This window comes from Salmo trutta, chromosome 16 (genome assembly GCF_901001165.1).
Source record: "Salmo trutta chromosome 16, fSalTru1.1, whole genome shotgun sequence".
Lineage (NCBI taxonomy): Eukaryota > Metazoa > Chordata > Actinopteri > Salmoniformes > Salmonidae > Salmo > Salmo trutta.
In genome coordinates this window covers 22,197,225-22,224,387 of record NC_042972.1, presented here as the reverse complement: position 1 = coordinate 22,224,387, position 27,163 = coordinate 22,197,225, and the positions used below count along the sequence as shown (strand labels likewise).

General features: G+C 42.7%; 1 protein-coding gene across 1 annotated transcript; it reads right to left on the bottom strand.

Moving 5' to 3' along the window:
* Positions 1–71: 71 nt before the first annotated feature.
* On the bottom strand, positions 72–22,802 carry slc6a14 (solute carrier family 6 member 14). Its single transcript, XM_029695200.1, has 15 exons — positions 22,740–22,802; positions 22,131–22,305; positions 13,303–13,434; positions 10,460–10,621; positions 10,121–10,259; positions 9,767–9,899; positions 8,274–8,414; positions 8,058–8,193; positions 7,825–7,917; positions 7,601–7,726; positions 4,529–4,647; positions 4,315–4,414; positions 2,089–2,198; positions 1,784–1,951; positions 72–568 (listed from the first exon to the last, which is right to left on the bottom strand). Exons 1-15 carry the CDS (start codon positions 22,800–22,802, stop codon positions 407–409), a joined length of 1,959 nt encoding a protein of 652 aa, XP_029551060.1. The 3' UTR covers positions 72–406.
* Positions 22,803–27,163: the final 4,361 nt, after the last annotated feature.

Below are 27,163 nucleotides of genomic sequence, written 5' to 3'. Positions count from 1 at the left end.
CTCAAACGGATTGCCTCAAACACCCTCTTTCAGTTCAGTTTCAATAGAATCCATTTTACAAACAGCGAACAGCAGAGAGAGTAGTCCTTTATTACGGTCAAACGTTACCACGCTAACAGACACGATACAAAGCACACAGAGGTTACACTAAGTGGTCATTAACATGACAGTTTAAGTTAAAGCATTTACATTTAACACGTAGGAAACATATACACAAACACAAAAAACATTTAAAATCTGTGACGTTATGAATTAAAATAAACTGACCACACCACAGTGCAAAGTGAAACTAAGCATTAATCATTGTGATCAGAGTGGTAAAAAAAAATAAGTATACAACGCTTATAAAAATCTTATGAAAAGTGGTGACACCAAATGTTGACACCACACACACCCCTCCAGGGGATTAGAGGCGTGTGAGGTGGTTGGAGATGTGGTAAACGTTGTTGTCTGGCAGGTGGAGAGAGTTCTCCCTATAGTACCGTTGTCCGTCTGCATAACGCTCTCCCCGGTGGACCTCCAGGTATGGACCCCAAATCTCCACAGGAGAACACACAGCACACATACGCTGCAGACAGAGACACAATGCACTGTAATAGACAGGATGCTTGGAGAGACACAGGCAGAATTAATAGGGAGACATTAACACTAGAAATGCTAAAGAAGTAACTTTGGCTGCATTTAAAAAAAAAAAATATTACTCCACCATTTAAGTCAAGCCCCCCGCCGTCCTTAATTTTTCCTAAATAAGTCTATATAACACACTGCAGTTGTTACAATCTTAATATCACAAACATAACTGGAGTTAGAACCAGTTTTAGAAGGGAATGTCATTTTTCTTATGGTTTTGCAGTAAGTTATGATGGGGAGAAAGGGTGCGTTGATGAGCGAGGGGAAGTGAATAATGCATAATGAAGAACAGGGTGGGCCATTCTACTGCATTGGTATATTCTAATCTCAATGCGGTATGTACCTTATATGAGTCCACTGAATCCAAACAGTCTTATCAGTCTACTCTGGCCTACCTGGAGTACACAGTGAGATCGTGCGTAATTTACAATGGCAAGAAGACCAAGACGAATGGATGTACATGCTGCGTTAGCGCCGCTACAAGATATGAATGAAAATGACTCAGATGGTGGGGAAGAAATTAATCATGACATATCTGATGTTGACCCTCAGCCTGAATCCACACCTCATAACATGCCACACACACACGCTACTGTCTATTATCTATCCTGTTGCCTAGTCACTTTACCCCTACATATATGTACATAGCTATCTCAACTACCTCTGCACATCGACTTGGTACTGGTACTCCCTGTATACAAGGCATTAGGAAAGAATTCAGAACTCTTGACTTTCCACATTGTTACGTTACAGCCTTCTAAAATTGAATTTGTTTTAATCCCTCAATCTAAACACAATACCCTGTAATCACTAAGAAACCCCCCCCCCCCCCAAGGTTTGTAGTAATTTTTGCAAATGTATTAAAATAAAAAAAACTAAATGTCACATTTACATAAGTATTCAGACCATTTACCCAGTACTTAGTTGAAGCACCTTTGGCAGCAATTACAGCCTAGAGTCTTCTTGGGTATGACACTACAAACTTGGCACACCTGTATTTGGGGAATTTGATTTGATATACTGCATGCATTTTGACCTGAACTTTCCAGGACCTGGGTTTGATACCTGGCTACAAAAGGATTGACAATTCCAGGAGAAGTTCCAAACACTCTCAGAAGTCCTAAGCATCCACATCTCTGCCAGACACACCTACCTGCCACGGGTTTCCTTGGGCACAGAGTATTTTCCAGATGGCGATGAGGGGTATCCAGATGAGACAGAAGGCGATCATACACCATCCCAGAGCCACGCCCCATGCAGGGTACTGCACCGTACCGTAGGATGGCGGGCGGAAAGTCAACAACGACCACACCAAGATCACCTACACAACACACACAGGCAACAGAGAAGGGTGTATGCGTGCCAGAGAAACAGAGTTAAGGAAATGAGGACCCTGAAACAGAGAGCCAGGTAGAATAGAATGTAAGTTATAAAGAGAAAGTCCGAGAGAGTACTCACAGTGATGACAGCAGGAGTGATGAAAAACCAGCATGCTCTCCACCACAGCCAGAAGAGAGAGCTCCTCGTCCCAATCATCATCTCTATGTCCTTAATGAAACGATTTCCTCCTTCAAACACAGAATGTGCCATACTCTTTAACATGTACTATACTGTATACAGCTATAACATACAATATATACACTGAGTATACAAAACATTGAGAACACATGCTCTTTCCACTGACCAGGTTAATCCAGGTGAAAACTATGATCCCTCATTGATGTCACTTGTTAAATCCACTTCAAAATCAGTATAGATGAAGGTGAAGAGACAGGATAAAGGATTTTTAAGCCTTGAGACATAATTGTGTATGTGTGCCATTCAGAGGGTGAATGGACAAGACAGAATATTGAAGTGCCTTTGAACGGGGCATGGTAGTAGGTGCCAGGCGCCACGGTTTGTGTCAATAACTGCAATGCTGCTGGGGTTTCATCCACCACACAAAGGACATCCAGCCAACATGACAACTGTGGGAGGCATTGGAATCAACATGGGGCAGCATCCCTGTGAAACGCTTTCGACACCTTGTAGAGTCCATGCCCCAATGAATTGAGGCTGTTCTGAGGGGGAAAAGGGGGAGGGGGCACCCTAATGTTTGGTATACTCAGTGTATGTAGCTATAACATAAAATATCCTCTACATGTACCTATCACATAATATATTCTGCAGATGTAGCTATAACATCTAATATACAGTGAGGGGAAAAAGTATTTGATCCCCTGCTGATTTTGTACGTTTGCCCACTGACAAAGAAATGATCAGTCTATAATTTGAATGGTAGGTTTATTTGAACAATGAGAGACAGAATAACAACAACAAAAAAATCCTGAAAAACGCATGTCAAAAATGTTATAAATTGATTTCCATTTTAATGAGGGAAAAAAATATTTGACCCCCTCTCAATCAGAAAGATTTCTGGCTCCCAGGCGTCTTTTATACAGGTAACGAGCTGAGATTAGGAGCACACTCCTAAAGGGAGTGCTCCTAATCTCATCTTGTTACCTGTATAAAATACACCTGTCCACAGAAGCAATCAATCAGATTCCAAACTCTCCACCATGGCCAAGACCAAAGAGCTCTAGGCTGGAATGGGCTACTAGACCATCGCCAAGCAGCTTGGTGAGAAGGTGACAACAGTTGGTGCCATTATTCACAAATGGAAGAAACACAAAAGAACTGTCAATCTCCCTCGGCCTGGGGCTCTATGCAAGATCTCACCTCATGGAGTTGCAATGATTATGAGAACGGTGAGGAATCCGCCCAGAACTACACGGGAGGATCTTGTCAATGATCTCAAGGCAGCTGGGACCATAGTCACCAAGAAAACAATTGTTAACACACTACGCCGTGAAGGACTGAAATCCTGCAGCGCCCGCAAGGTCCCCCTCCTCAAGAAAGCACATATACATGCCCGTCTGAAGTTTGCCAATGAACATCTGAATGATTCAGAGGACAACTGGGTGAAAGTGTTGTGGTCAGATGAGACCAAAATGGAGCTCTTTAGCATCAACTCAACTTGCCGTGTTTGGAGGAGGAGGAATGCTGCCTATGACCCCAAGAACACCATCCCCCCAAACATGGAGGTGTAAACATTATGCTTTGGGGGTGTTTTTCTGCTAAAGGGACAGGACAACTTCACCGCATCAAAGGGACGATGGACAGGGCCATGTACCGTCAAATCTTGGGTGAGAACCTCCTTCCCTCAGCCAGGGCATTGAAAATGGGTTGTGGATGGGTATTCCAGCATGACAATGACCCAAAACACACGGCCAAGGCAACAAAGGAGTGGCTCAAGAAGAAGCAAATTAAGGTCCTGTAGTGGCCTAGCCAGTCTCCAGACCTTAATCCCATAGAAAATCTGTGGAGGGAGCTGAAGGTTCGAGTTGCCAAACATCAGCCTCGAAACCTTAATGACTTGGCGAAGATCTGCAAAGAGGAGTGGGACAAAATCCCTCCTGAGATGTGTGCAAACCTAGTGGCCAACTACGAGAAACGTCTGACCTCTGTGATTTTTAACAAGGGTTTTGCCACCAAGTACTAAGTCACCAGGGGTCAAAGTACTAAGCCACCAGGGGTCAAGTACTAAGCCACCAGGGGTCAAATATAATTTCTTTGCCAGTGGGCAAATGTACAAAATCAGCAGGGGATCAAATAATTTTTCCCCCTCACTGTACTTCCATTTACCGTAGAAGTAGAATACCCCAACAAGCTCCAGCAGAGCAGCGATCAGTAGAACAAAGCCAGCACAGAACTGATCCATCAGAGTCACCCAATATATCCCTGCCTGGAGTGACACACACACACACACAAAGTAATCACACGTACTCACAATAAATTAATGTGAACGAAATTGTGGTATCTAAAGGACCTATTTTAGTTATGGTAACTAAGGACTTACCTGGGTTACGCACGGCAGGCCGAGCAGGAAAAGGATGGCACAGGTTCCCACAGAGATGATAGAGCGTTTTGATTTGAACCTTTCAGGGAAGGCATCCTGTAGGCAGGTGGAGATGACCTCTGAGGGAACATGGCAAGAGTCAGAGGTCACTGTCCAGGTCTAGTTAGTAGTGTGTGTACACACACACACACACACACACACACACACACACACACGCACACACACACACACACACACAGTTCCTTCGGAAAGTATTCAGACCCCTTTACTATTTACTATTATAGCCTTATTCTAAAATGGATGAAAACTTTTTTCCCCCATCAATCTACACAATACCCCATAACAACAAAGCACAAACTGTTTATTTTAACACATTTGTAAACAAATGTAACCCGAAATATCACATATTTACATATTTAGTCAGTACTTCGTTGAAGCACTGTTGGCAGCAGGTTTGAGTCTTCTTGATTGTATTTAGGGAGTTTCTCCCATTCTTCTCTGCAGATCCTCTCAAGCTCGGTCAGCATCGCTGCACAGCTATTTTCTGGTCTCTCCAGAGATTGGGTTCAAGTCCAGGGTCTGGCTGGGCCACTCAAGGACATTGAGACTTGTCCCAAAGCCACTCCTGTGTTGTCTTGGCTGTGTAATTAGGGTTGTTCTGTTGGAAGGTGAACCTTCTCCCCATTCTGAAGTCCTGAGCAGGTTTTCAGCAAGGACATCGGCACTTTCCAGCGTTTATCTTTCCCTCGATCCTGACTAGTCTCCCAGTCCTACTGCTGAGACAAAATAAAAAAATTCACAGCGCATGATGCTGCCAGATTTCCTCCAGACGTGACATTTGGCATTCAGGCCAAAGAGTTCAATCTTGTTTTCGTCAGACCAAGGAATTCTTGTTTCTCATGGTCTGAGAGTCCTTTAGGGGCCGTTTAACTAATTACAAGCGAGCTGTCTTGCGCCTTTCACTGAGGAGTGGCTTCCATCTGGCCACTCTACCATAAAGGCCTGATTGGTGAAGTGCTGCAGAGATGTTGTCGTTCTGGAAGGTTCTCTCATCTCCACAGATGAACTCTGGAGCTCTGTCAGAGTGACCATCGGGTTCTTGGTCACCTCCAAGGCCCTTCTCCCCCGATTGCTCAGTTTTGCCGTGCGGCCAGCTCTAGGAAGAATCTTGGTGGTACCAAACTTCTTCTACTTAAGAATCATGGAGGCCACTGTGTTGTTGGGGACCTTCAATGCTACAGAAAGGTTTTGGTACCCTTCCCCAGATCTGTGCCTCGACACAATCCTGTCTCAGATCTCTACGGACAATTCCTTCAACCTCATGGCTTGGTTTTTGCTCTGAAATGCACTGTCAACTGTGGGACCTTACATAACAGGTTTGTGCGTCTTTCCAAATAATGTCCAATCAATTGAATTTACCACAAGTGGACTCCAAATCAAGTTGTGGAAACATCAAGGATGATCAATGGAAACAGGATGCGCCTGAGCTCAATTTCAAGTCTCACCTGAACAGAGCAAAATACAGAGAGATCCTTGATGAAAACCTGCTCTAGAGCGATCAGGACCTCAGATTGGGGTGAAGTTTCACCTTCCAACAGGACAACGACCTTAAGCACGAAGCCAAGACAAAGCAGGAGCGGCTTTGGCACAAGTCTCTGAATATTCTTGAGTGGCCCAGCCAGAGCCCGGACTTGAACACGATGGAACATCTCTGGAAAGACCTGAAAATATCTGTGCAGCAACGCTCCCCATCCAACCTGACAGAGCTTGAAAGGATCTGCAGAGTAGACTCCCCAAATACAGGTGTGCCAAGCTTGTAGCGTTATACCCAAAGAATATTTGAAGCTGTATTCACTGCCAAAGGTGCTTCATCAAAGTACTGAGTAAAGAGTCTGAATAATTACAGTACCAGTCAAAAGTTGGGACACTCACTCAAGGGTTTCTTTACTTTTGATTACTTTCTACATTGTAAAATACACTGCTCAAAAAAATAAAGGGAACACTAAAATAACACATCCTAGATCTGAATCGATTAAATAATCTTATTAAATACTTTTTTCTTTACATAGTTGAATGTGCTGACAACAAAATCACACAAAAATAATCAATGGAAATCCAATTTATCAACCCATGGAGGTCTGGATTTGGAGTCACACTCAAAATTAAAGTGGAAAACCACACTACAGGCTGATGCAACTTTAATGTAATATCCTTAAAACAAGTCAAAATGAGGCTCAGTCGTGTGTGTGGCCTCCACGTGCCTGTATGACCTCCCTACAACGCCCGGGCATGCTCCTGATGAGGTGGCGGATGGTCTCCTGAGGGATCTCCTCCCAGACCTGGATTAAACCATCCGCCAACTCCTGGACAGTCTGTGGTGCAACGTGGCGTTGGTGGATGGAGCGAGACATGATGTCCCAGATGTGCTCAATTGGATTCAGGTCTGGGGAACGGGCGGGCCAGTCCATAGCATGATTCCATGTGTTATTTCATAGTTTGATGTCTTCACTATTATTCTACAATGTGGAATAAAGAAAAACCCTGGAATGAGTAGGTGTCCAAACTTTTGACTTGTGCCGTGTGTGTGTGTATATCAGCCCTGGGTTAAAATGCACGCGTATTTTATTATTTGTTCTTTAAATACTTATTTTTCTGTGCATTTTAGTATTTTGTACACCAACTTCAAACAGCTGAAAATACAATATTTGTTGTTATGGAAAATATATTTCACTGCGTTTTAGATGGTACAATGACTCTCTACACTATACTTGCTTGTTTTGTCACAAACTGAAATTAGGTGAAGTATTCGAATTTTAGCAATCAGGAAGTTGCAGAGCAATTTCTGCATAGTGCATCTTTAAATGCATGGGAGTGTGAGTATTTTCAAAAACTTTCCAAGTGTATTTCCAAATACATACCAATATTCAACAACTGGTCTTTTCAAAAAAAATATCTAAATACTTTCTTCCAAATGTTTTTGAAAGTAATTGAAATACCCCAAATAGTTGGCAGCAACTGAAATACCATGGCGTGCGTGTCCCATGTGCATGGGTGTGTGTGTGTCTGACTGACCTATGCCAGCGAACTGCGAGTCGAGTCCAAGGGTGAGCAGCATGAAGAAGAAGAGGATGGACCAGAGAGGAGAAATGGGCAGCTTGGACAGGGCATCAGGGTACGCAATAAATGCTAGGCCAAAACCTACACGCACGCACATGCGCACACTTTGTTAGTGTTTGTTAAGTGGCTATTGTGTCAGTAAGGTAAAGCTAAACACAGTACAGTGGTGTACTACTCACCTGCCTGGGCCACCTCTGATACAGGCTTTCCATAGACATGAGCCATGTGACCTAAGATGGAGAAGATGGCGAAGCCTGCAAACACACTGGTACCTATAGAGTGACATTAAGCAGGAAAGGAAAAAAGATGTACTGGAACACAATGAAACCTTGAAAGTGTTCTTCAATGTATATTTTCTTCTTTATGATGCCATTAGCATGCATCTGGTGCGTGTGTGGTGTTTGAGTCGTACCACAGTTGGTGAGGCAGACGGTCAGTGCGTCCTTGAACACATTGTTGTGGAACTTGTTATATGAAGACAGGGCCGTGACACCACCCCACGCTACTGACAAAGAATAGAAGATCTGCGTGGCTGCATCTCTCCACACCTGCCAGAAAGACCTACTACTTAGTTACTTCAGTCAAGCATGTGTATTTTGAGCTGACAGATAAGAGGTTAGGCTCTAACCTCTGCCTCGCCCAGTTTTGTGAGGTTGGACTGGGAGCCAATGTAGAACTCGATCCCATCTCTGGCGCCCTCTAGTGTAACTCCCCGGATCAGCAGGATCAGCAACACCACATAGGGAAACGTAGCGGTGAAATACACCACCTGGGGACAGACACACACAAAAATATTAGAGAGACACACACATCTGAAAGACACACATTAGAAAAACAGGATCAACTCACACACTAGTGGTGAGCAGGTCAGCTCTTTGTTCGCTCGCAATTGCTAATAACCCATCCACAACCACCCGACTATATGTGATAAGTTTAAATCGGTGGCCCGCACCCGACCCTAACCCTCCATTATAGAAAATGTTGTAAGTTACCATTAGTACAACAAAAAAAAAAAACTATGTTTTTGCTTGTAACTTCCAATGTTTTGGTAGGCTATTTGTAAGTCAACTTGTCTATAATTAGATACGTGCAGCATCTCTTCTGTCATTATGTTGCCCAAGGCTAAATAAACCCTTGCTTACCAGAATCTAGTTGACATCGGTAAAAGTTCTCAGTCATCTCTGATACTCCCATGGAGCAAAGACATTTAGGGACCGGCAAGAAAATGAAATAACTAAAACTAAAAAAAGATGTGTAAAATGTCCAAATAATATCAGTTTGACCGGTTGTAAGGAAATAGAAAGCTGTGAAAACAACCCAACGTGTTTCTGATAAGATTTCAGTTCAGCTTGGATGCATATTTTGTGGTTGAAATACGATCAGCTTTTATGATGCTGATAAAGATAGCACCGAGACAGACTGTATCTAACTGCAGATTTGCATTCTCTCAAGATGCTGAAAGAAATAAATCATATTTCTCCACTCCTGTGAGTAAAAATGTTGCCTACATTTGCTGTATCATTTTACTGCAAGAAATGCTTAAATTCTGCAGGCGGTAATATTAAGACTAAGTGAGAAGTTATAGACCTTCCGTCAGTGTCCAGATTTTAGTTTCCATTTAACCCATCAACAGTAGGCTACAGTTCCCTTGACGTGCCATAGGCCTTTTTGAAATCCCCATCTTGTGACTGTGGGGCACTGTACAAATTTGACAATCACACATAACATAGCCAGCACTGCTATCATCCTCTTTTACCACTTATAATATTACTTTTCTGGCCCTCCCTTGTCTTTATTTTCAACTCTCCATTTCGCAGCTTTTCTCTAAACTCAGACATTGTCCTTTTTTCCCTCCGTGGATTGACGTTAACTTGTCCTGCCCGTTCCAAATGCATTTGGCGACTGGCATGTAAGCTACTTGGTGCACGTACATTTAGCCACAAAGCTTATGCACTAATGCCAGCTAGCCTAAAATAATATAAGGTATTGTTTTCCCTTTATTCAATATTTCATGACCCTAAACCTGCCCGCCTCGTGGATATAACCACAGCGATTGTGGGTTATGAGTCAACACGCACATCACTATCACACACACACAAACAAGAAATGGGTCATACAGACTTTTCCTGAGGACTTGATGCCTTTGTAAAGGGCAGCAGCGATGAGCAGCCATCCCAGTAGCAGACAGAGAGCCAGATGCCAGACCACCGGACCAGTCTCATCCAGACCACTAGACCTTTGTAAGGCCACCAGGCTGGGAATGGACAAAGAGATTGGCCACCTTACAGCCAGACAATCTTACAGACAGGCTCAGTTTAAACACAGCATTATAGAGACAACCTAGCATTCAACACAACCTGTGCGACCTCTGAAGTATTTTCAACTGAGTGAAATTGAAATAGAATCAAGTTTGTGTGTGTGTGTGTGTGTGTGTGTGTGTGTGTGTGTGTGTGTGTGTGTGAGTGTGTTACTCACTCCCAATACTGTTCGCTGGGGCTCTGTACTGGGATGCTTATGATGTTTTCCTTTGGGCAAGTCTCATTCTCCCACAGTGTCATGTTGGCTACAATTACTGGTTCACTCCAGTTGGCAGCTAGGGTAATGTTGCACACTTCTGTAGAGATCAGAAGCCATAGTCAGATTGGTAAAGTTACATGGCACTCTGTTCAGGATCATTTTAATTAAAGCATATCATGGAAAACATTCAGGCAATGGAAAATACTGGTCAAGGTTATTTGGAGCCTAATTAACATGATAGAAGAGTAAAAGCTGCACAACAGGGACACTTGAAACACTACATTATAAAACAGGTACCTCTTGGTGTGAGGCTACAGTTGCTGTTGGACCAGTAGAAACAGTCACTCCATGGCAGAGGGGACTGGAATGAGGCAAACATGTAGTAGAGACTGTAGGCAATGATGACGTTGTAGTAGATGCCTACTAACGTACTGACCAAAACCATAGCTACACCCACACCTAAAGAGGATAGGGAGAGTGAGGAGAGAAGGAGAGAGAGAGCAGGAATTGAGCTAGATGTAAATCAAGGCAGATTCTTCAATATTTGAATTTCAATTCACTTCCTGAATAGATTGAATTGTCACCATCCCTGATAGCAGTCACTTTATTGACAAGTTCTATGAAGTTCCATCTTTATCACATACTGATTCAGCCAAAGGCAAACAGCCAGAACCAGTGCTTCCTGGTATACTGGTCAACCGGTCACATTGTAGTTCCTCATCTTAAGATTTATCTAATCAAGGAAGTCCCATTGAGGAAAACATTCTCTTTTCCAAGGAAGACATAACAGAGAACACATGATAAGTGAGACATTCTATGCTAGGATGTATCCGCCAAAGCACATGAAATAATAACTGCAGTGGCAATGTACAAAAATTACACTGACCACAAATAAACAACAATTCGAAAGATTTTACAGAGTTACAGTTCATATAAGAAACTCAGTCACTTTAAATAAATTCATTAGGCCCGAATCTATGGATTTCACATGACTGGGAATACAGATATGCATCTGTTGGTCACAGATACCTTAAAAAAAATAAAAGTAGGTTGCGTGGATCAGAAAACCAGTCAGTATCTGGTGTGACCACCATTTGCCTCATGCAGCACGACACATCTCCTTTGTATAGAGTTGATCAGACTGTTGATTGTGGCCTGTGGTATGTTGTTCCACTCCTCTTCAATGGCTGTGTGAAGTTCCTGGATATTGGCGGGAACTGGAACACGCTGTCGTACATGTCGATCCAGAGCATCCCAAACTTGATCAATGGGTGACATGTCTGGTGAGTATGCAGGCCATGGAACTGGGACATTTTCAGCTTCCAGGAATTGTGGACAGATCCTTGCGAACATAGGGCTGTGCATTATCCTGCTGAAAACATGAGCTGATGGCAGCAGATGAATGGCACACAGATGAATGGCCTCAGGATCTCATCACGGTATCTCTGTGCATTCAAATTGCCATTGATAAAATGCAATTGTGTTCGTTGCCCGTAGCTTATGCCTGCCACCACACGACACTCATCAAATCAAATGTATTTATAAAGCCCTTCTTACATCAGCTGATATCTCAAAGTGCTGTACAGAAACCCAGCCTAAAACCCCAAACATCAAGCAATGCAGGTGTAGAAGCACTCATCACCAAGTGCCCGGTACAGTTGAAACAGGGAATCATTCATGAAGAGCACACTTTTCCAGCATGCAAGTGGCCATCAAAGATGAGCATTTGCCCACTGAAGTTGGTTAAAACGCTAAACAGCAGTCAAGTCAACGAGCACGCTGATGAGCTTCCATGAGACGGTTTTTGACAGTTTGTGCTGAAATTCTTCACTTGTGCAAACCCACAGTTTCATCAGCTGTATGGGTGGAAGTGAAGAAGCCGGATGTGGAGGTCCTGGGCTGGCGTGGTTACAGGTGGTCTGCGGTTGTGAGGCCGGTTGGACGTAGTGCCAAATTCTCCAAAACATTAAATTCTCTGGCAACAGTTCTGGTGGACATTCCTGCAGTCAGCATGCCAATTGAACACTCCCTCAAAACATCTGTGGCATTGTGTTATGTGACAAAACATTTGTGGCTTCTTGTCCCCAGCACAAAGTTCACCTGTGCAATGATATACCATGCTTATCAGGTGGATGGATTATCTTGGCAAAGGAGAAATGATCACTAATGGGGATGTAAACAAATTTGTGCTAAACATAATAACAAAATAAGATGTACTTATGGAACATTTCTAGGATCTTCTACTTCAGCTCACAAACAAGTATTACTAAGAAATTGCTTATATGCACATCCTAGAGCAGTGTTTCTTAATCCTGGTTCTGGGGATCCAAAAGGGGTGCACATTTTTGTTTTTGCCCCAGATTGAAATAAACAACAATGTGAATCAGGTGCGTTGCGTAATGCCAGGGTAAAAACAAAAACCAGGATTTGGAAACACTACCCTTGACAGTTTTATAACTAACCAATAGCAGTAGAGAAGGACATGGTCCAATATGCACCATGAATGTGTTCTGTGTTTTGGCACATTCAGCAGCTAGAGGCCAGTCTGACAGAGAGACACAATAACCCATTGGGCTTGGTAGGGTTATAGGTTAGCTCAGGGGCTGGGTACATACAGTAAATGGACTAGCAGTCTTATAGGGTTAGCCCTGGGGCTTGACTGATAGTTCCTCCAGCTCAAACAGAGTTTAGATTCAGGTCATATGGTTAACCATTAATACACTGCTCAAACAAACTTGAGACAATTTTCCTCTAAGGTCAATAAAGCTGATCCAGTGGTGTAATGGGCTGGCAGCTCACACAACATTCAAACAGAGAGTAGTAGAAAACACTCCCCAAAAGGTCTGAGTGGTGAAGTGAATGGATGAGTTCCTAGAAGTGGAGGAAAAAAACAGTCATACAGCCAGTCCCAATTCACTCCTTAACCATTCCCTTTGGCCCTTACCCTTCAATGTCTGCAGATCTGGAGAGTCTGGTTAGGTATAAGCAGTGTAGTGGTGAAGGTTCCAAAAACATATCTTATACCTTACGTACTGTATCTGCAAACATCGAAGGGTTGAGACCAAGACTAATGGGTAGACATTGAATTGGGACCGGTTTGGGCTTAGGTGGTAAATTAGGGGTACAAGGGTTAGTCTTACCCTGAAATACGGGCAGAGCCCGCCACACATTGACAGGGCCTTGGCTGCAGAACTGACCAAAGGAACTCTCCAGGAAGAACAGAGGTATACCAGCAACAGCCAGCATGATGACATACGGGATGAGGAAAGCACCTAGAGACAGAGAGGACAGAGAACTTGACACTTATAACAAATGCAGGAATATGAGGTAGCCAGTGGATGGTGGGAGCGTATATGGGATTAACTCCAATAATCTGAAATGAATCTTTAAGAATGTTCTGCCATGGTCAAGTTTATAAGTGATTATAGGGTAGGATTCCCAAATAGGCGGCCTGCGGTCCAAAGTCGGCCAGTAGGTGATTTTATTCTGACACTTAAAATTATTTTGGGACATAAGACTAAAATCACCAGGAAATAAGCTTCAAGTGATTTTAATTTAGGAAATCTGTTGCCATGTAAACCCACGCATAAATAGAGGCATGTGAGCTTATCAAGGTTTTAAATTATTCTGTTTTTGTCAAATATGTGATCGGTTAGGATTTTTGCGGTCAATTTGCAATGTTCAAATTTAAACTCAGCAAAAGAAGAAACGTCCCCTTTTTCAGGACCATGTCTTTCAAAGATAATCCGTAAGATTCCAAATAACTTCAGAGATCTTCATTGTAAAGGGTTTAAACACCGTTTCCCGTGCTTGTGCAACGAACCATAAACAATTAATGAACCTGTGGAACAGTCGTTAGTAAGACACTAACGAGTTACAGACGGTAGGCAATTAAGGTCAGTTATGAAAACTTAGGACACTAAAGAGGCCATTCTACTGACTCTGAAAAACACCAAAAGAAAGATGCCCAGGGTCCCTGCTCATATGCGTGAACGTGCCTTAGGCATGCTGCAAGGAGGCATGAGGACTGCAAATGTGGTCAGGGCAATAAATTGCAATGTCCATACTGTGAGACGCCCAAGCAAGCGCTACAGGGAGACAGGACGGACAGCTGATCGTCCTCGCAGTGGCAGACCACGTGTAACAACACCTGCATGGGATCAGTACTTCCGAACATCACACATGCGGGACAGCTACAGCATGGCAACAACAGTCAGATTTACACCAAGAACGCACAATCCCTCCATCAGTGCTCAGACTGTCCGCAATAGGCTGAGAGAGGCTGAACTGAGGGCTTGTAGGCCTGTTGTAAGGCAGGTCCTCACCAGACATCACCGGCAACATCGTCGCCATTGGGTACACACCCACCGTCGCTGGACCAGACAGGACTGGCAAAAATGCTTTTCACTGACAAGTTGCGGTTTTGTCTCACCAGGGGTGATGGTCGGATTCGTGTTTATCGTCAAAGGAATGAGCGTTACATCAAGGCCTGTACTCTGTAGTGGGATCAATTTGGAGGTGGAGGGTCCGTCATGGTCTGGGGCGGTGTGTCCCATCATCGGACTGAGCTCGTCATTGCAGGCAATCTCAACGCTGTGCATTACAGGGAAGACATCCTCCTCCCTCATGTGGTACCCTCCTGCAGGCTCATCCTGACATGACCCTCCAGCATGACAATGACACCAGCCATACTGCTTGTTCTGTGCATGATTTCCTGCAAGAAAATCGCTGGCCATGTCACTGTTCTGCCATGGCCAGCGAAGAGCCTGGATCTCAATCCCATTGAGCAAGTCTGGGACCTGTTGGATCAGAGGGTGAGGGCTAGGGCCATTCCCCCCAGAAATGTCCGGGAACTTGCAGGTGCCTTGGTGGAAGAGTGGGGTAACATCTCACAGCAAGAACTGGCAAATCTGGTATAGTTCATGAGCCGGAGATGCACTGCAGTACCTAATGCAGCTGGTGGCCACACCAGAAACTGACTGTTACTTTTGATTTTGACCCCCCCTTTGTTCAGGGTCACATTATTCAATTTCTGTTAGTCACATGTCTGTGGAACTTATTCAGTTTGTCTCAGTTGTTGAATCTTATGTTCATACAAATATTTATACATGTTAAGTTTGCTGAAAATAAACGCAGTTGACAGTGAGAGGACGTTTCTTTTTTTGCTGAGTTTATAACTATGTTCCGGCCCCCGACCATCTGCTCAAGGAAAGAAAAAAATAATAATTGGCACACGGCTGAATGCAACTGGAGACCCGTTATAGGGTATTGAGTTACTATTGAACAGGTGTGTCATTAGTGCACACTAAGCAAGCTTAGGTCACTGTGTATGTGTTTGTCAGTGGAGGCTCCTTCTCAGATGAAGGGGAGGACCATCCTACTCAGTGAATTTCAGAAAAAGCTAATGTAAACATAAGATAAAACTATACTAAATATATTAATGTTACCAAAATGATTAAAACACTGTTTTGGAATGAGGGTCTACAGTAGCCTCAACAGCACCTTCTAGGGTAGAATAATAATGTAGCTAGAGGAAAAATATATTTTCCATCCTCCTCTGGGTACATTGACTTCAATACAAAACCTAGGAGGCTCACGGTTCTCACCCACTTCCATAGACGTACACAGTAATTATGACGACTTCAGGAGGACGTCCTCCAACCTCAGAGCTCTTGCAGCATGAATTGACATGTCCATCCAATCAAAAGATCAGAGAATTAATCTGGTACTGAAAGCATAAGCTACAGCTAGATAGCTAGCACAGCAATGCATAAAGTGTGGTGTGTTGTTGACTCAGAAAGACAATAGTTGAACAGTTTTGAACAAATACATTTCTTAAATTAAGGATAAGCAGTTCATTACCTTTCACTCACTTAGCTAACAACCTGACTCAAACAACGAGGAATGCCATTTATGTTAGCTAGCTGGCTAAGGCAATCCAACACTGCAACTCGTCCAAGTCAAGGTAAGCTTTCGGTTTTAGTAATGTATTGCCGCCGGTGCCTGCCAGTCTAACTGCTAGCTGTACACATAGATTGGATTCTGGGTTTACTAATGCGTTAGTCAACATAGCTAGGCCTACTAGAACTATGACAATAGCTAATATGGTGACAGACAGTACGTTTACGTGCACACTAATAATTTCATATTAAACTGATTATGGCACTAGGCAGATTATGCAATAGTCATATACACACACAATCTTACTCTGCTTATCTTAAATCGGCTTAAGGTAAAAATCGAAGTAAACAAATGCCGATTAAAACTCCTGGTTTTCAAAGTAATCTTTGAAATGAGTAGGACATGTAAACACCTTCAAATTTAAAAAATAAAAAAGGCATTCCAGCAGTGTATTTGTTCTGTGCGTGTGCTTGCACCTGCCAAGCGAGCCTCCCTCTTTAGGGCGAGTGAGGGTGTTGGGCGCAACAATGTACAATACTGTTAAAAAGTTTGGGGTCACTTAGAAATGTCCTTGTTTTTGAAAGAAAAGCACATTTCTTTTGTCCATTAAAATAACATCAAAATGATCAGAAATAAAGTGTAGACATTGTTAATGTTGTAAATGACTATTGTAGCTGGAAACGGCAGATTTTTTATGGAATATCTACATAGGCGTACAGAGGCCCATTATAAGCAACCATCGCTCCTATGTTCCAATGGCACATTGTGTTAGCTTATCCAAGTTCATCATTTTAAAAGGCTAATTGATCATTAGAAAACCCTTTTGCAATTATGTTAGCCCAGCTGAACTTGTGCTGACTAAAGAAGCAATAAAACTGGCCAACTTTAGACTCGTTGAGTATCTGGAGCATCAGCATTTGTGGGTTCAATTACAGGCTCAAAATGGCCAGAAACAAGTAACTTTCTTCTGAAACCCAGTCTGTTCTTGTTCTGAGAATTAAAGGCTATTCCATGCAAGAAAATGCCAAGAAACTGAAGATCTGGTACAGCGCTGTGTACTACGCCCTTCACAGAACAGCGCAAACTGGCTATAACCAGAATAGAAAGAGAGGGAGGCCCCGGTGCACAACTGAGCAAGAGGACAAGTACATTAGAGTGTCTAGTTTGAGAAACAGATGCCTCACAAGTCCTCAACTGGCACCATCATTAAATAGTACCCGCAAATCAAATCTTATTGGTCACACATGGTTAGCAGATGTTAATGTAAGTGTAGCAAAATGCTTGTGCATCTAGTTCCGACCATGTCTAACAAGTAATCTAACAATTTCACAACAACTACCTTATACACACAAGTGTAAAGGAATGAATGAGAATATGTACATATAAATACATGGGTGAGCGATGGCTGAACGGCATAGGCAAGATGCAGTAGATGGTATAGAGTACAGTATACACATATGAGATGAGTAATATAGGGTATGTAAGCATTATATAAAGTGGCATTTAAAGTATTAATATTAAAGTGGCTAGAGATTTGAGTCAATATGTTGGTAGCAGCCACTCAATGTTAGTGATGGCTGTTTAACAGTTTGATGGCCATGAGATAGAAGCTGTTTTTCAGTTTCTCGGTCCCAGCTTTGATGCACCTGTACTGACCTCGCCTTCTGGATGATAGCGAGGTGAACAGGCAGTGGCTCAGGTGGTTGTTGTCCTTGATGATCTTTTTGGCCTTCCTGTGACATCGGGTTGTGTAGGTATCCTGGAGGGCAGGTAGTTTGTCCCCGGTGATGCGTTGTGCAGACCTCACTACCCTCTGGAGAGCCTTGCAGTTGTGGGTGGCGCAGTTGCCTTACCATGCGGTGATACAGCCCGACAGGATGCTCTCGATTGTGCATCTGTAAAAGTTTGTGAGTGTTTTTGGTGACAAGCCAAATTTACTCAGCCTGCTGAGGTTGAAGAGGCACTGTGCGCCTTCATCACCACGCTGTCTGTGTGGGTGGACCATTTCAGTTTGTCCGTGATGTGTACGCAGAGGAACTTAAAACTTTCCACCTTCTCCACTACTGTCCCGTTGATGTGGATAGGGGGTGCTCCCTCTGCTGTTTCCTTGAAGTCCACGATCATCTCCTTTGTTTTTTTGATGTTGAGTGTAAGGTTATTGTCCTGACACCACACTCTGAGGGCCCTCACCTCCCTGTAGGCCGTCTCGTCGTTGTTGGTAATCAAGCCTACCACTGTAGTGTCATCTGCAAATTTGATGATTGAGTTGGAAGCGTGCATGGCCACGCGGTCATGGGTGAACAGGGAGTACAGGAGAGGGCTGAGAACGCACCCTTGTGAGGCCCCAGTGTTGAGGATCAGCGGGGTGGAGATGTTGTTTCCTACCTTTACCACTTGGGGGCGGCCCGTCAGAAAGTCCAAGACCCAGTTGCACAGGGCGCGGTCAAGACCAAGGGTCTCGAGCTTAATGACGAGTTTGGAGGGTACTATGGTGTTAAATGCTGAGCTGTAGTCAATGAACAGCATTCTTACATAGGTATTCCTCTTGTCCAGATGGGTTAGGGCAGTGTGCAGTGTGATTGCGATTGCATCGTCTGTGGACCTATTGGGGCGGTAAGCAAATTGGAGTGGGTCTAGGGTGTCAGGTAGGGTGGAGGTGATATGGTCCTTGACTAGTCTCTCAAAGCACTTCATGATGACTATCGCTACGGGGCGATAGTCGTTTAGCTCAGTTACCTTAGCTTTCTTGAGAACAGGAACAATGGTGGCCCTCTTGAAGCATGTGGGAACAGCAGACTGGGATAGGGATTGATTGAATATGTCCGTAAACACACCAGCCAGCTGGTCTGCGCATGCTCTGAGAGGACGCGGCTAGGGATGCCGTCTTGGCCGGCAGCCTTGTGAGTGTTAACACGTTTAAATGTTTTACTCACGTTGGCTGCGGTGAAGGAGAGCCCGCAGGTTTTGGTAGCGGGCCGTGTCAGTGGCACTGTATTGTCCTCAAAGCGAGCAAAGAAGTTGTTTAGTTTGTCTGGGAGCAAGACATCGGGGTCCACGACAGGGCTGGTTTTCTTTTTGTATTCTGTGATTGACTGTAGACCCTGCCACATACCTCTCGTGTCTGAGCAATTGAATTGCGACTCTACTTTGTCTCTATGCTGACGCTTAGTTTGTTTGATTGCCTTGGAGGGTATAGCTACACTGTTTGTATTCGGTCATGTTTCCGGACGCCTTGCCCTGATTAAAAGCAGTGGTTCGCGCTTTCAGTTTTGCTCGAATGCTGCCATCAATCCACGGTTTCTGGTTGGGGAAGGTAATTGTCGCCGTGGGTACAACATCACCGATGCACTTGCTAATAGACTCGCTCACCGAATCAGCATATGCATCAATGTTGTTGTTCGACGCTATCCGGAACATATCCCAGTCCATGTGATCAAAGCAATCTTGAAGCGTGGAATCCGATTGGTCGGACCAGCGTTGAATAGACCTGAGCACGGGCGTTTCCTGTTTTAGTTTCTGTCTATAGGCTGGGAGCAACAAAATGGAGTCGGTCAGATTTGCTGAAAGGAGGGTGAGGGAGGGCTTTGTATGCGTCACGGAAGTTGGAGTAACAACGATCCAGCCCGGGTCGCGCATTCGATATAATTTAGGGAGCCTTGTTTTCAGATTAGCCTTGTTAAAATCCCCAGCTACAATAAATGCAGCCTCAGAATATGTGGTTTCCAGTTTACATAGAGTCCAATGAAGTTCTATCAGGGCCGTCGAGGTGTCTGCTTGGGAGGGGGGGGGGGGGGGGGTGTACACGGCTGTGATTATAATCGAAGAGAATTCTTTTGGTAGATAATGTGGTCGGCATTTGATTGTAAGGAATTCTAGGTCAGGTGAACCAAAGAACTTGAGTACCTGTATGTTGTTCTGATCACACCATGACTCGTTAATCATAACATACACCCCTGCCCTTCTCCTTACCAGAGAGAGGTTTGTTTCTGTCGGCGCAATGCGTGAAGAAACCAGGTGGCTGTACCGACTCTGATAAATTATCCCGAGTGAGCCATGTTTCCGTGAAACAGAGAATGTTACAATCTCTGATGTCTCTCTGGAAGGTAACCCTTGCTCGTCTACCTTGTTGTCAATAGCCTGGACATTCACTAGTAGTATACATGGGAGCGGTGGGCGTTGTGCCCGTCTACGGATCCTGACCAGAAGACCGCTCCGTCTACCCTGCTGTTGTTCTAGGTCGCCTGCTGGGATCCGATCCATTGTCCTAAGTGGTGGACCAAACAGAGGATCCACTTCGGGAAAGTCGTGTTCCTGTCTCAACGTCAACAGTGAAGAGGCGCCTCCGGGATGCTGGCCTTCTAGGTAGAGTTGCAAAGAAAAAGCCATATCTCAGACTGGCCAATAAAAATTAAAGATTAAGATGGGCAAAAGAACACAGACACTGGACAGAGGAACTCTGCCTAGAAGGTCAGCATCCCGGAGTCGCCTCTTCACTGTTCTGGTTAGAGCCAGTTTGCTTTGTTCTGTGAAGGGAGTGGTACACAGCATTGTACCAGATCTTCAGTTTCTTGGGAATTTCTCACATGGAATAGCCTTCATTTCTCAGAACAAGAATAGACAGTTTCAGAAGAAAGTTCTTTGTTTCTAGCCATTTTGAGCCTGTAATCGAACCCACAAATGCTGATGCTCCAGATACTCAAGCAGTCCAAAGAAGGCCAGTTTTATTCCTTCTTTAAATCAGAACAACTTTTCAGCTGTGCTAACATAATTGCAAAAGGGTTTCCTAATGATCAATTAGCCTTTTAAAATGATAAACTTGGATTAGCTAACACATTGTGCCATTGGAATACAGGAGTGATGGTTGCTGATAATGGGCCTCTGTAGATATTCCATAAAACAAACAAACAAACAAAATAAATAAATAAATATATCTTTTTTTATCTGCCGTTTCCAGCTACAATAGGCATTTAGCACATTAACAATGTCTACACTGTATTTCTGATCAATTTGATGTTATCTTAATGGACAATTGTTTTTTGCTTTTCTTTCAAAAACAAGGACAAGTGACCCCAAACTTCTGAACAGTAGTATGCATGTCTTAGAAGTAGTTTTCACATAAAACGTTATATGTCCAAACTCAAAATCAAATATGCTTCCCAAACATAACATGTTCGCTGTGGTAGAACGTTTATTTTGATTACCGATTTTTTGCATTTATCAGTGCCATCAGGTAGCCTGATTTCAGATGTGTCCATGTAAACAGGAATATTAGGCAAATCGTTGTTCTTGCAAAGCGTGTAAACTTTTAAAATCAAACTTTAAAATTAATCTGACTATCCACAATAGTTGCATTATTGTATGCATGTAACCGCACTCGATGTAGGCTGTGCAGTGGTTAGCAGTTATGGTATGAAGGTTTGACTTAGATATGTTTTTTCACCTAGTCACAGACAGCTGTTGTGTTGTGCACTTAACACCAAGCAAAGGGAAAAGGTGAGAGGAGAGAGAGCGTAGATCCGAGAAGGAATTATTCAACAAGCAAAGTGATGATGCTGTATGTGCCTGCTATGAAAGTGAACGGGTGATCAGGGGTGGATTCATTCCACCCATCCGGTTGTAAAACATTTCTTAAACAGAAGGAAACGGAACAAAACGGGATGAAACTATCAGAATTTGTCCAATAGAAACTCTACTTTTAGATGTTCCGTGTTGCCACTGTTTGGACTAGTGACTACAGCCCAGATCAACTAGATGATGGCAAGAGTGTGCAAGGCGGTATTGAATGTGTCACCATCCGTCACCTTGATTACTCCAATTTGTCTCTCAACCTGTGTACCTACGTTATAAACGTTCATTCGTAAGCTAGGTTGTAGCAACCTCATGATGGGTATTGGGAAAATTTGAGTATCATGTAGTAGACTAAACATTGAGCTGGGTGAATGGAGTATGAATGACAGTCATCCAATATGCTGTAATAGAAATTAGGCCATGCTCAAAAATCATCATCCCTAAATTTAACTGCACCGACGAGAGCCACTGGTGTGTGTGCACACGTGTGTCCACTTACCTCCTCCATTCTTATAGGCCAGGTAGGGGAACCTCCATACATTCCCCAGACCCACAGCATAGCCAATCATAGACAACATGTACTCCCTCTTATTGGTCCAGTTCCCTCGGTCAATATTCTCATCTTTGCCGCCCACATGGGAGTCCTGCTGCTGCTTTTCATGGTCATCCTTAACCTGTATCACAGACAGCCAGACAGACAACGCAAACACGCACATAGTAAGTTAGAGCATATTTCATAAAGCTTAGAAGCCAATGTCAAGCCATTGTTACATACATGCAACACACTGGAATTCGTTTTTATTAATTTACAGTGAATAGCATCCCAACCGTGACAGAGAAGTATGCTATACAGTTAAATTCTCTATTCCAGATTAATTTGAATTCTACCTGTTTGTTATTTGGACCGCGCAAATAATAGCATATTAACCCATTAATCGCGTCATACATTTTAAGCGTTTATCTTTATAAGTAGGCTAACCTCCTCCCCAGTTAAATAAATAAAAAGACAGTCGTCAGAATGAAGTGGCTTTGGTCAAAATATCGTTCCTCCCGCCAACAACCATGATTTAATTAACTGCTAGACCAAGACAGTTGCTTATCATCCTACCGTGTCAGTGGCCGCGGGGTTTTTAAATATTACGTCTGTGAAACTGCTCCAATATTTCCTCATTTTGCTGCTGTTTGTCGCATTAAGAAGTGATGTGATGAGAAGCTTTTGTTTGGGACAGAGAGGTACACAGTTATTTAAACTCCCGTGAGCCAGAGTGACACGCTCGACTCTCTAGCCAATCGCCGCTCTGATCCCGAAATCATCCGCATTACCTGCGTACCAAATTATAGCTTGAGTGAAACGTTTGAAACCGCGTGCTCCCTCATGCGTGTGTGTGTGCATGTGCGCGTGCGTGTTTCCAACCAGAGTGCTAAGACATACTGTACCAAAAGTATTTTCTTGTAAATAGACCTAAATCGTTCATTATTTTGTCCTCTTTCAGATATGACTAACTATTTCCAATGGTGTAAAAAGTACCCAATTGTCATACTTGAGTAAAAATAAAGATATCTTATAGAAAATGACTAATGTAAAAGTAAAAGTCACACAGTAAAATACACTTGAGTAAATGTCTAAAAGTATTTGGTTTTAAATATACTTAAGTATCAAAAGTAAATGTAATTGCTAAAAGATTAATTATTCCACATTCCTTATATTTAAACCAGAAGGCACGATATTATTTGTTATTTTTATTTACACTCCAACACTCAGACATCATTTACAAACAAATCATTTGTGTTCAGTGGATCCGCCAGATCAGAGGCAGTAGGGATGACCAGGAATGTTCTCTTGATAAGTGTGTGAAATTGACTATTTTCCTGTCCTGCTAAGCATTCGCAATGTAACTACTGCTTTCGGGTGTCAGGGACAGTGGAGTGAAAGTAAAAGTTGTCAAAACTATAAATATTAAAGTAAAGTACAGATACCCCAAAAAACGACTTAAGTAGCACTTTAAAGTATTTTTACTTAAGTACTTTACACCACTGACTATTTCTAGTGGGTTTATTCTATCAATGCCAAACAAAACAGGTTACCTATAATTTTCTCTTGTGTGAGTATGTGCTTATGTGTGTGTATGTGTGTGTCTGCATGTGCATGTGTTTTGGATGAATGTGTGTGTGTGTGTGTGTGTGTGTGTGTGTGTGTGTGTGTGTGTGTGTGTGTGTGTGTGTGTGTGTGTGTGTGTGTGTGTGTGTGCCTTAGACCAAAATGTTACTATTAAGGAGTGCATGCGAGCCTACTCCTTTAAAGTCTAAAGACCTTATATGCTATGTTCAAAGGTAAACTGGCTCTGGCAGCAAAAACAGCCAAATATTCCATCTAAACATCAATCGATTCTCAATAGCGATACGGTTCTAAAACATAAAGACCTCTATTTTCATATCACATAAAAATAATTTTGCAAATGCAACATAAACACTGTTTTAACCAGTTTTAACACAGTTGCAGCCGACAGTATTTTTTGATTACAACACTTTTCTGGCATCCTTCTTCCAATACACACAGGTGTTCGGAGTTATTTAGAACAGTTAGTTGCCTCTGTCTTCCGTCGGTCTTCCTTTAACAAGCGCTGTAACATTGAAATATAGCCATGTGGGAACCCTAGCCCTATAAGGGTGTGTAGTAATTTAACCTTTTGTTTTATGAAAAAACTTTCTTGATTATATGACAGTAAATTTCAAAAGGTTTCCAAAGCCGTATCACAAGCAAGGATTTTAACATGTAGACAGAGCGTTGGGAATATTGTACATAGTCCTGCACCATCATCAATGCTTCAGCTGAGAACCACAGAGGGAGCGCTCTTTGTTGAACAAAAGCTAGTGTGTGCCTATGTCACAGGCTCAGATAGTTGTTGAGAATCATCTGGTAAAAGCATACCTGCCTCACAAACAAATCTGGGTTGTGTGTTCTGTGTGACTGCCATGGGTTCGCTGATTTCCTGGTAACTGTTTTGAAAAACATACTGATGGTGTTTTATGAATAATGTATTCATGCATTGCAACAGTATTGGAAACAATAAGAGAAGCAGGTGTTTTTTCTGGACTCTTTTGACTGATTCTATTGTATTAGGGGATAGTGTCATATCTGTGTCTAATATAACGGTTCTCAAATATTAAGATATGTCATATCACTTTGGTGATGTATAACTGTAGTACACCATCACTAAATACACCAACTTAGTTGCCGGGGACAATGCACATTTGTTTTCACATTCATTAGAAGGTATGTTGGTGTTTTATTATTGAAAGCAGCAAGTACTCTTCCTGGGTTCCACACAAAACATGAAACATGACATATACAGAACATTAATAGACAAGAACAGAACTACAAATATTTAAAACGTCACATATAGCCTACAAATCAGTACATACACACAAAATATCTAGGTCAAATAGGGGAGAGGCGTTGCACCATGAGGTGCTGCTTTATCTGTTTTTTTAAACTGGGTTTGCTGTTCACATGAGCAATCACAGATGGAAGGGAGTTCCATGTAATCATGGCTCTATATAATACTGTAGGTTCTTTTGGGGAACTGTGAAAAGCAGTGCCTAAAATATACTTTGTGATCCATTTTTGCACACAAATCCTTTGTGTGCAAAAATGACACCAACAAAACACCCCGAAATGGATGTCCATGCTTTGTAATGTTTCTAAAACAATACATGTATTACTTGTAAGAAGTAATGTGGTATATTGTTTAATTTAAATAAACTTTTAACCAAAATATTGGATACAAAAATTTTCACCTACCCCTTTAAGGGCGGGAGGTTACTGTGGGTACACTGCTCCAGTCATGACTAGTAGCCCATTGTCTTCTCTTCCCTAGCTGTTGAAACTCAAACATTGAAAAACAACCTAGCTTGTGAACAAAACAATGTAAATAGCCAAGAAACACCAGGAAAAAGTCTCACTTCAGTAGACTTTCATTTCAAGTTAATGAGACCAACTTTTATGGGTTGCGCAGCACTTCTAAAAATGAATCTTTCACTCAGCTCTTCACATGTGCACAGCTCCCAGCCAGGCAGTGTTGCAGTGCAAGGTGGGAAAGGCTATAGGATTCCTAGTTCTTTGACTTTGTGCGATGAATTGACCAACTAGGAAACTAAACGGAAGAAATACTTTGAAAACTGCTACTAAGGCATATTTAGCTATAAATGTGACCATACTTGATTATTTTTATTCACAAATGCGAGAGAAATGCTCACAGTGTGGAGCGTTGACCACCCGCCAGCGTGTTACCCACCAAAGCCAAAATCTAACCACATTTGACGGGTGGCGGGTGTTAATTTTAGGCCCTGGTGAAAAGACCCCAGGTGGCGTGTCTGGTGGGGTAAGTGCATGTGTGTAAATTGACTATGTCTGGTGGGGTAAGTGCATGTGTGTAAATTGACTATGTCTGGTGGGGTAAGTGCATGTGTGTAAATTGACTATGTCTGGTGGGGTAAGTTCATGTGTGTAAATTGACTATGCAAACAATTTTGAATTTTCAACACATTAATGTTTCTTATAAAAATAAGTGATGCAGTCAGTCTCTCCTCTACTTTAGCCAAGAGAGACTTGCATGCATAATGTTGATATTAGCCCTCTGATTACAGTGAAAAGCAAGAAGTCCTGCTCTTTTCTATGCCAGCTGCAGTTTTTCTTGGTCTTTTTTTGCGGCAGCTGACCATATGACTGGGCAATAATCAAGATAAGATAAAACTAGAGCCTGCAGGATTTTCTTTGTGGAATGTGGTGTTAAAAATGAAGAGAATCTCATTGTCACTGTCATTGTCTCCCCATCTTTACAGCCATTGAAATAATATGTTTTGAGCATGACAGTTTACAATCCAAGGTAACACTAAGTAATTTAGTCTCCTCAACTTGCTCAACAGCCACATTATTCATTATTAAATACAGCTGAAGTCTAGAACTTAGAGAATTATTTTTACCAAATACAATGCTCTTAGTTCTAGAGATGTTCAAGACTAGTTTAATACTGGTCACCCATTCTAAAACTGACTGCAATTCTTTGTTTAGGGTTGCAGTGATTTCACTAGCTGTGGTTGCTGACTCGTATAGGGTTGAATTATCAGCATACATAAACACACAGGCTTTGTTTAATGCCAGTGGCAGGTCATTAGTAAAAATAGAAAAGAGTATGGGGCCTAGAAAACGGTGTCACGACTACTGCCGAGGGCGGTTCCTCTCCCTGTTCGGGTGGCGCTCGGCGGTCGTCGTCACCGGCCCACTAGCTACTATCGATCCCTTTTTCATTTTTCTGTTAGTTATGTCTTTATGAGTTACACCTGTTTCCCATTAGTAATTCGTTTTATTATTTAAGCCCACCTCTCCACCTGTTCTGTGTGCGGGCTTGTTACGTGTTGTCACTTTGTATGTTTTGTGGTACATGTATTTTGGACTTCGGGGTTATTGTTTCGCCCTGTTGTGTTTGGACATATTTCCTCGGTTTTCAGTACTTATTAAATTACATATTTTAC

What these genes read in the sequence shown, in the direction of transcription:
- slc6a14 (XM_029695200.1), bottom strand. Translation starts at nt 22,802, where the DNA reads ATGAGGAAATATTGGAGCAGTTTCACAGACGTAATATTTAAAAACCCC. An exon ending in ATCAGAGGTGGCCCAGGCAG is followed by an intron (nt 7,727 to 7,824) that starts GTGAGTAGTACA and finishes GCGTGCGTGTAG; the next exon opens with GTTTTGGCCTAGCATTTATT. An exon ending in CTCGCAGTTCGCTGGCATAG is followed by an intron (nt 4,648 to 7,600) that starts GTCAGTCAGACA and finishes ATGTTCCCTCAG; the next exon opens with AGGTCATCTCCACCTGCCTA.